Here is a 10,191-nt window from a genome sequence, read left to right as displayed (position 1 = left end):
CTTTCTCGATAGCTATCGTTTTCGTTAAATAAGCTTCAAGGCGCAGGGAAGAGCTAAACTGACTCTTTGTCCTTAAAGAATTAATCCTCTCTCGAAGCTTCAGCCAACCATGAGGCGGCGCTGTGACCAAAGATGGAAAAGTGAAAGAGGAAAAGGCGTGTACTCTTCTCTCTTGTTCTTTCACCCCGCGCGTGCAAAGTCTTGCGCGGCCTCCTGGGAGCTGGAGGGGGAGGGGCTAGAAGGAGAAGCGGAAGTGAGGGGCGGTTCGTTGAGGGGGGTCCGAAGCCTTAACATCCGGGCATCGCCTCCGTCTTGTTCTCCCCCACCCTCCCCACGTGCCAACAGGAAGCGGAAGTGAAGAATGGTATATACGTATCCCAGCTGCCACTTAGCAACGCGAGGAGATCAGGTGACACAACCAGCTGACTCCGGTAGAGGAAGACCCTGTGGCTGGGGCTCTTGCAGCCACGGTTGCCCGGCCGGGGATTCGAGCCTTACTGTCATCGTCAGAATGTCGGGCAAAGACCGAATTGAAATCTTTCCCTCGCGCATGTAAGTAAAAGAACGGGTCGGGCAGCGTTCATAGGTTCTTGAACGCCTGTCCCGAGCAGCAGTCCCTGCATACCCTGACCAGCAGCGAGGTTCCTTGTTTGCTGGGCGAATCTTGAGCTCTCCTCCGTTCCTTTTCGTGAGTCTGGGGGCGATACTCTTTAATGGCCCCCACCCATTCCTCTGAGGGAAGCACACTGGACAGAGCGATCCCAATCCGTAGGAACATGCTGCTCGGCCTGCTGTTTTTTTTTTTTTTCTTTTTAAGATTTTATTATTTATTTGACAGAGAGATCACAAGCAGGCAGAGAGGCAGGCAGAGAGAGAGAGGAAGGGAAGCAGGCTCCCTGCTGAGCAGAGAGCCCGATGCGGGGCTCGATCCCAGCACCCCGGGGTCATTACCTGAGCCGAAGGTAGAGGCTTAACCCACTGAGCCACCCAGACGCCACGGCCTGCTGGTTTTTACGGAGGTCTGCTGACTTTACTCATTAATTGAGGCTTTCATCCCGTTTTCCTTTATTGAGCTGGGCAGTGGGTTTATAGAACTATGAATCATCCCGTTTTGCCTACGAGAGGCCACGGTTTAATGGAGAGATGGACCAACTAGCGAGGTTTGATAAATATTTCGAGAAGGGAAGTTTACTGTGGTGAGAAGCACATAGAAGAGGCTTCTAGGCCAAGTTGGGGGTTGAATCGAATTGCCCGAGTGTGGTCGTAAGGTTTGAGCTTGGATGCCCCTTTTCATTTTCCATGATCCCACGAAATGTCACCTGCAGTGGGAAGATATCCCTGAGTTTTCGAGGCACTCCGTTTGCTCCATCACCACTGTGCCTCGTTCAGACAGACCTCTGTTAATACCACCCAGACTGTAAAGTGAATATTGGTTTATATAGCTTTCCCACTGAATTGTGAGCTGTCTCCAGGAGGAGAGAGTGTCTTGAGAATTAATCCGTAGAAGGGCTATAAAAAAAAAGCATAGCGCCCTAAGTGTTGGGCAGTTTTTAATATTAAGATTTTATTAATTTATCTGACACAGAGCACAAGTAGGCCAAGTGGCACGGAGAGGGAGAAGCGGGATCCCAGCTGAGCAGGGAGCTCTATGCTGGGCTAAATCCCAGGACCCAGGGATTATGACCTGAGCTGAAGGCAGGTGCTTAATGGGTTGAGCCATCCAGGTGCCTCTGTTTGGGCCAGTTTTTAAAGAAGGTTTTATAGTTTTCTCAAATTTGCCTAAGAATGTGTCATAGTTAAGATTGTTATTTGGCCGCTCCTCCTCTTCTACTCCCCCCCCCCCCCCCTTGAGGATTAGAAAATCAGATTTGACTTTGACATTTAGATCTTTTGATTGTGGTCCTATTTATTTGGAGGTGTTCTTGTTTTTTTCCTTCATCCTGATTTTTTTCTTGGAAAATCTGAGAATGCCTGAAATAAAGAATTATATTCAAATCCAAGACTTAGCTTTCTGTCTCTTTCAGTTTGGCTATAACTCTTAATGAAATGAAAGGGTTTGGGGGCTTTTTATTTATTTATTTTTGCTTATTTTTTACTTTCACCCATTGATTTTCTAGTAGATGTTTATATTAAGTGGGAAGCAAGTCAGCTGTGGAGAAAGGCACCGTTTGTAAAATAGATAAGGATCAAGCTACCCTGGGGTAGGGAGATCTGCAGAACTCCCAGAACTTGACCATGAGTCTCATAAATGTCTGCACTGAAAGGCGACCAAACTAGAATGGCCTGTGGCTGTGTTCTTTGATTTACCCCGGCACCGGTGAAAATACCTGTGGAGAAAGCCAGGTGCTCCAGGAGAATTTGTTCTATCCAATGCCTGATGATAGGCTCCTGACCTCCCTTTCTTAGGGCATTCACTAAAAATGGCTTACAATTATGCATCCTTTCTTTTCCTTTTGAAATATACATCTCTATCCTACAACTTAGAAGTGTCATTCTCAAGGATCTGAAAGCCATTTCTTTGAAATGTAGTTATTGGGAAGGATGGATGTTTCCCAGTCTCTGGGAAGATGGAATCCTAACTTCCAAGATTGCCAGGTAGCAAGTGTCATTTTCAGTGACCAGCCCTTTTTAAATTTTTACTTCTGTGACTCTTTTTGAGTCCGCTCTTTCTTCTCTCCCTACTGTTCCTTTAAAATGCCCAACCAGGGGCACCAGGGTTGCTCATTTGGTTAAGTGTCTGCCTTACGCTCAGGTCATGATCCCAGGGTCCTGGGATCAAGCCTTCCATAGGGAATCTCTGCTCAGTGGGCTCTCTCTGCCTGCCACTCTGCCTTCTTGTGCTTGCGCACACATGCACTCTCTCTCCCTCTGTCAAATAAATAAAATCTTAAAAAAAAAAAAAAGTAAAATGTCCAACCACTTCTGCACAAGTCAGAATGGGGCTCAGCTCTTTTTCCTACTGTCATTGGTTACTGCACAAAATCTGTTTTCACCACCTGAATGTCTGGCTGTGTTTATTTTTAATAGTAGTCAGAATGTTAACATTTTTTTTTGTTTTGTTTTTGGTTTGAGACTAAGAAGTGAAAATGGACGTCTTTGGGCTTAGACAAGAAGACTAATAGATTTGTAAAAGTGAAAATTGTTATTTGAGAGCACTTAGCTTGCTGATTGAGAGGAAAATAAGGCACAGGAAGTTAGTGCTTGTGTAAATATTTTCCCCAAGGCTTAGCAGCAGGTATTTTGTCATGTAGTCAGATGTCTTTGATTCAGCCGAAAACAAAGTCATCCTTCTGGCTGAAGGTCGAACATTTTCCCTAATGCTTAGCAACCCTAAAACTTGAAAGGAGTTGTTTCTTTAAGAGCTAGGTTAGAAAATACTTCAGTGACTTCTGTGTCAGACAGTTCCACCTTACAGTGTTATCCTGTGAGGTGGGGCTGTCTCCCCCTTATGCAGCAGAGAGAACAAAACAAAGTTTAGACTGAAAGCAAAAGAGGCTTGAGGGATTTGCAGTCGGCAAGAGTCTGTCAAATCCAGGTTCTATGACATACTGGCTGTAAGCCTTTGGGCAAGTCATTCTTCAAGTCTCAAGATTTAAAATGTGTCTATTTCACAGAGGTGCTATTATTAGTTAGGAAATTAAAATTAGCTTGGTAAATTCAATTTTATTTTTTCATTATTTATTTATTTATTTTAAAAAGATTTTATCTTGATTTCACAGAGAGAGATTACAAGTAGGCAGAGAGGCAGGCAGAGAGAGAGGGAGAGGGGGAAGCAGGCTCCCCGTTGAGCAGGGAGCCCAATGTGGGGCTTGATCCCAGAACCCTGGGATCATGAACTGAGCCGAAGGCAGAGGCTTAACCCACTGAGCCACCCAGGTGCCCCGGTAAATTCAGTTTTATCAACCAGCTCACGTTTTTTGCTATATTGAATCTGCAGTACTGGGATTTGACTTAAATTTGATTCAAGTCTTTGAGCTCCAAATTCTGGTCATTAGTGTCAACAAGATAATATGTTAAATGTACACATTGGGGTGGATAGCTCCAGCTAAGGCTGGAAACTGAACCAGCTTCACTTGGTTAGACCTCCAGTGAGGTCAGTCAGTGCAAATAGTAGTTTTCAAACAGAACTGTTCATCTGGTGCTATGTATAATAGGCAGTGTGACGGGTGGTTGGGATACAGTGGGCCTAGGTTTGAGCCTTAGTTTGAGTGGTGGGCAAGGAACTGGAGTCAGAAATGTGTTTCAGTTGTCGTCCGGTTCCCCACTCCCGCCCAGAGTGGGAGGAAGTGTTTCATTTTTTTAAGCTTCATTTTCAAGATCATGTTTAAGGTTTCTTCAGCTGTAGAATTGTCTCAGTAACCTTTCCACTTTGGTCAAAGATTTCAGTAAAATTTAAGAATTTACCCAAAGGTCCATTAATACATGCTATTTTGCAGTTGGTTATAACACCAGTCATATGAAATTATATCCCCTTATACAAATCATCTTAAGTATCTACATTATACAATTTATTTTTAAATCTTTTACCTACTTTTAAAAAAATTATTAAATGTTATCTGGCATATGGCAGCAAGAACAAAATTGTCGATTTCTGTAATTACTTTCTTGGCTTTGATATTGGGGTTTCTGTTGGGAAAAGACTGGAATAAGAGATAAGACTTCTGTAGTTTGTCACTTTTCAGAAATGGGTGTCATTGGTTCCTTGAGTCATTTGCAAAGTAGTAAAATTATTGGTGGTAGGATTTTGATGAAATGAAAACACTTTAATGCCACACTTTTAATAGAAAAAGTAATTATTCATTGTGGTATATGTTATAAGAGGTCCTTAAGAATATAAATCTAGTGGAAAGTAAATCCATTTTTCCCCTTTAGTCCCATTTCCCAAAGGAAACTTACCAGATTCTGTGACTCTTTTCTAAAAGTATTCTCTGTGTCAATATAAACATATTTATCCCTTACTTTGCATGTGTAAGAGACTATAATATAGTTTATATTTTTTTAATCTTTTTCTAATGACTGTTTATCATTCCATTTTATGATGAACTGTGATTTATGGAACATTTAGTGTGTTTCCACCCTTTTGCTATTACACAGAAGGCTGGAGTAGTCATCCTTAACTTTGCATATACTTTTGTTACATGTGGGAGTAAGTCTGTAGCATAAATTCTTCACAATGGACTTGCTGGTCCTGAAGGTAAGTGCATTTCAAATTTTGATACTGATTAGTGGACAGATTTTAAAAAAATGCTTACTTAATACACCTGTAATGGAAACAGAGACGTTATTTTAATTTGCAAATCTAATATTTTAGCTATGGTGGCATCATAAAACAGGACTCCTGATAAATTTTATTATGATATAGTAAATAACTTTTCCCAGATAGTTGTTAAAGAATGTTTCTGTTTTAAATAAATGAACTTAATATTTCTGGAACAAGTCAGTGATATTGAGAAAAATCATAACTTTCAGCACAGATGATATATATTCTTAAAATCATGACATCAAAGAGGAAGGCATAATTTTAATACTATATTGGGGAAGTATTTATATGTTTTTTAAACAGTGGGAATAAATATCTTTAATTTTGTTTATATAGGGCACAGACCATCATGAAGGCTCGATTAAAAGGAGCACAGACAGGTCGAAACCTCCTGAAGAAAAAATCTGATGCCTTAACTCTTCGATTTCGACAGATCCTAAAGAAGATAATAGAGGTAGAATGAACTGTGCTTAGAACAGTTATTTATTTTAGAGATATCTAAGAAAATCCACTGTGGCTCTTGGAATTTTAATTTTTGTTTTAATTTTTTTTCTTTCAAAAGTAAAACTATCATTATGACCGTAACAAGTTTCAGATCATTTAATATAAAATATGGACTCATTAGTCTTGCCAGCAAAGCCCCTGCCTGTTCCTGGGACCTCATTTGGCGCATTCTCCCTACCATTTTCCTCCAGGACTTTTCATTAGCTGTTTTTTCTGCTTGAAATGTTCTTTCCCGGGACTTAAGATTGCTCCTCTGGTCATTCTGGTCTCTTCAGAGAGGCCATCCCTGATCATGCAATCTGAAGTGACCATGTATTTACCTCTGTTGCATTTCCTTATTATTATTATTTTTTAAAGATATATGTACTTGAGAGCGAGAAAGAGAGCAGGAGCACAGGGAGGGGCAGAGGAAGAGGAAAAGAGAATCTTAAGCAGATTCCATGCTTAGCAGAGCCAGACATGGGTATCGATCTCACAAGGGCGAGATCATGACCTGAGGTGAAACCAAGAGTCAGATGCCTAACTAGTTGCACCACTCAGGCACCTCACATTTCCTTATTTTTGTCATAGCATGTACTACTGCATATTTCCTTGTTTGGTGGTTGCCCCCACTAGAGAGTGTTAGCTCCGTGAAAGCAGGGACTTAATCCTCAGTACTTATTTCCTGTGTCTAGAACAGTGCTGGCACATAGTGTGTTTTAATTCAGTACTTTTTAGGTAATTGAAATGCAAATACGGAAATATATTTTAAAAATGAAGATTATTCTCCTCCCTCCCCAACTCCCTTCTCATTTTCCAGAGAAGTTCTCTGTGACACTTTTATTTATTTATTTTTAGTAACAAGCAGCTGTTATGCATTATATAATTCAATTCCTGCCTGTTTCCCCTGGCAGAGTATGGACAGCTTTCTACATCAATACATAGATCTGTCTTTTTCTTTATAACAGCTGCATGGAACTCCATCGAACAGATATGGAATTTATTTTTCTGTTGATGAATGTTTTACTGTTTAGTGGGGGAGGGTACTCTTCAATCTTTACGTGTATGTGTGAGAGTACTGATAACATGGACTCCATCATTGGCCCTCCATCTTGTTCATGGATGGACTGTGACCTTCCTTTGGGCTGAGTATTGTGGGCTCCATGAAGGTTGATGTTGGCCCTGACCAGCATGCAGGAAGGCTGACTATCCTGTGACCACCCCACTGGGCCCCTTGCTCTGGGAAAGCAGACGGTTATGGGCCCTGCTTGGCAGAGAGCAGCCACTTGGGGGATGTGTCCGCCCCATCCCTCCCTGTCCCTCCCCTTTGATTAGTTATCCTGAGTAGAAAGGTAAAAACGGTCCCACAGGAGACTCGAAGTTTTTTTTTTTGGTCTCAGGGTGCCTTCTGAGTCCGGAGGATACTTGACTGTCCCTCATGCACTTTCTAAGCACTGGCAAGCCAGCTGGAGATGTGAAGTGAGTGGTGGGAGCGGGGGGGGGGGTAGGCCTGGGCTGGCAGGGGCGGGGGTGGGGGGGGGGGGGGGGGGGGGGCGCCCCAGGGGCTGTTAGAAGGTCTGTCTGAGAGCAGGGGGGTAGCCACTGACCAGCAGTTGCTGCATGGCTGGGTCCATGGTCTGCATGGGGAAGCACAGTGGAGGGGAGTCAGAAGTAGGGTGGGAATCTGAGCAGCAGGGATGAGCGCTTTGGTTTAGGAAGGGGGGTGTGTGAGCCGCCTGTTCCTCTCCTTGGGATGTTGTATCTGGAGGAATCCAACAGCAGGAGGGTCCCTTGGGAATTAGGGCCTTGGGAGGCTGGAGAAGGGTGAGTGCTGAAGGGAGTACTGAAGGGAGTACTGTGGTGTCTCAGGAGAGTAGGGACCCAGAGGCGTGGGATCCCTGGGGTAGAGACTGATGAGGAGGGCATGGTGGTAGAGGAGGAGGGGGATTTAAAGGCACATCCTCTGGTTGGAACACAGCTCCAGGCCGCTTGCTTGCCTGAGGATGAGGAAGGAAAAATTCCACCAGTCAGGAAACGACAGTGAGGGAGTGAGTACTCTGCCCCAGACTTAGTAGAGCAGGCCCGCCGCTTTAGGCAGAGCGGCCGACAGGGCTGCAGGGTGGCGGTGGCAGCTTGGGTGTTGCAGTGGTGGGATACTGGGGAAGAGGGTATTTGTTGGAGGTTTGGGATGTCCAAAATGGCCCCAGTCAGCGCTCTGCCTGCCTTGCAACAAGTACATGCCACAGTCTTGGGACAGAATCTCAGGCTCTTGGTTAACTTGATCGGATAAATTTTAGAATTAAGATAACTTGGCCTAAAAGGGGCCTGTTCTTTGATCTCCACGGAAGAACCACTAGAAATTCTGTGTGAACTGGGAGTGAAACCTGCCATTTACACTTAGCATTTTAGTGATCTAGACAAAGAATTGCTTTCCTCTGGTATGGAAGGCATTTTAGTGATCTAGACAAAGAATTGCTTTCCTCTGGTATGGAAGGCCTTATATTATTGTCAGCTCCAGGGGCATGGTGTTGGATTTAGTATCTGTCCTTGCCCCTGTGGTTAATTGGCTCATTGCTAAGGTAGCTACTATGGTGGTTGACTTAAGTGAGACCAAAAGAATCTGTCTTAGGGGAAATAGGTTGAAAAATGGGAAAAGCAAAGAATCTTCCCAATGATGAAATGGCAGAAAGGGGGCCCATCAAGGTCTCACAAACTATAATGGCAAGTCCTAATTTTATACAGGATCCGAAAGAAAATATAGACAACCCAGTTTGGTCTTGCTAAGCATTATGGAAGGCTCGAGAAAACGAGGTGTTTCCCCAGATCTCCTCTGCTAACAGGAATTTCAGTGGTGTATACCCTATACCTCTAGAGACTAGGGGTTAGGCAACAGTAGGGGGGAACTAGAGGCCCCATGTTGAATTAACCATTTATTGCTCTTGCATTAACAGACTGTGCTAACTAATAGACACTGGAGCTGAATGCACACTTTTGGAAACCCTAGAAATTCTGGGGAGAAATAAAGGCTGTTGATGTTTATGTGGGACAAATTATCAAGGTCCTCCAAACGAGTCTGTACCTACAGATTGGCAGGCTTCTTCCCCCATTGTTTTCTAGTGTGGCTTTCCCTCGCTTGAGTATCTTAGGCACAGCTCCACAGGTGGATTCAGGTTGCATATCCGAGTAGTGAAACCCGTTGTGGGTCATGCAAAATGGGAACCTGTAGGGCTACCAGTTTCTGAAGAGTCATAAACATAAAACAGTATGAGCTACTAGGGAAGGATAACGAGGTTACTACCACCATTGAAGAATTAGAAAAGACAGAGGTCATCAGGCCTACTCAGTGCCCATTCAGTAGTCGGTTTGGCTTATAGTGAAATCTAATGGGACCTGGCAAATAACAGTAGATTATAGGGAACTCAGTAAAATTACTCCCGTCTGTCCATGTTCTTATGGTGCCTAATATAGCCTTATTGTTAGAGGAAATCATGGCATCCATTAAGGTTTATCATCATGTACCAGATTCGTCTAATGCCTTTCCACTATTCATTAGGACATGAATTCTAAGATTAATCTCCTTTCCTGTGGAACAGGAGACAATGGACTTTCGAAGGGTACCTCAGTAGCCCCACAGTTTGTCATAGGTTGGTAGGCAGAGATTTGGAAAAATGGATATTGTCAGAGATGATGGTGCTTTATCATTATATTGGTGAAATGTTAAACTGTGATGATTTACCCTCCCTGTCTCCTTGGGTCTCAGGTCTCAAATGTACAAGACCTCATTGTCTCAGGTCTCAAATGTGTAAGAACTGAAACGTTTCAGGTGTAGTCTCTGAGAGGTAAATACAGACAGGAATCTAAGGGCTGGGTTAATTGGTAAAGTTCCTGGGCATCATCTGGTCAAGTAAGACAAGTGATGCCAGAGATGGTCATTGTAAAATGCAAGCCTTCCCAATCCCTAAAACTGTAGAGGAATTACAGGCTTTTGGTTTATTGGTTTACTGGAGATTTTCTGTTCCCTTTCTAGCAATAGAGCAGATATTGAGACCTTTTAAATGCCTTAGTTAGGAGGGTAAGCTGATGGGATTGGGGTGCAAACCAATAAGAGGCTATCTTTTTTGTAAAGATTTAATTTATTAGAGAGAGTGCACACGCCTGAATGGGGAGAAGAGGAAGAGCAGAGAGAGACTGAGAAGGAGACTCCTCACTGAGCAGCAAGCCCGAGGTCATGGTGCTCCATCCCAGGACCCTGAGATCACAATCTGAGCCAAAGGCCTATGCTTAACTGACTGAGGTCTCCCAATAAGAGGCTGTCTTCAGGGCAAAAAGGGCAGTACAACGAGTACAGACCTTGGGGGTATTAATGCCAGGTGGGAGTTGTGAATTAGATGTGAATTCATATCTAGAAGGGTTTGGCTGGGGCTTGTGAGATTGACGAAATGGGAAAT

At 43.5% G+C, this 10,191-nt stretch overlaps 1 protein-coding gene across 1 annotated transcript in view; it reads left to right on the top strand.

Moving 5' to 3' along the window:
- Positions 1 to 367: 367 nt before the first annotated feature.
- The window catches only part of ATP6V1D (ATPase H+ transporting V1 subunit D), a 30,942-nt gene continuing 21,118 nt past the window's right edge, over positions 368 to 10,191 (top strand). Inside the window, exons 1-2 of the mRNA XM_059373434.1 lie at positions 368 to 552; positions 5,597 to 5,714. Coding sequence (XP_059229417.1) covers positions 512 to 552; positions 5,597 to 5,714 — 159 coding nt within the window. The 5' untranslated portion in view covers positions 368 to 511. The remainder of the gene's footprint in view (positions 553 to 5,596; positions 5,715 to 10,191) is intronic.

Source organism: Mustela nigripes, chromosome 13, assembly GCF_022355385.1.
Source record: "Mustela nigripes isolate SB6536 chromosome 13, MUSNIG.SB6536, whole genome shotgun sequence".
NCBI lineage: Eukaryota > Metazoa > Chordata > Mammalia > Carnivora > Mustelidae > Mustela > Mustela nigripes.
The sequence above is the reverse complement of the archived record's forward strand: the minus strand, read 5'-3'. Positions and strand labels throughout refer to the sequence as shown.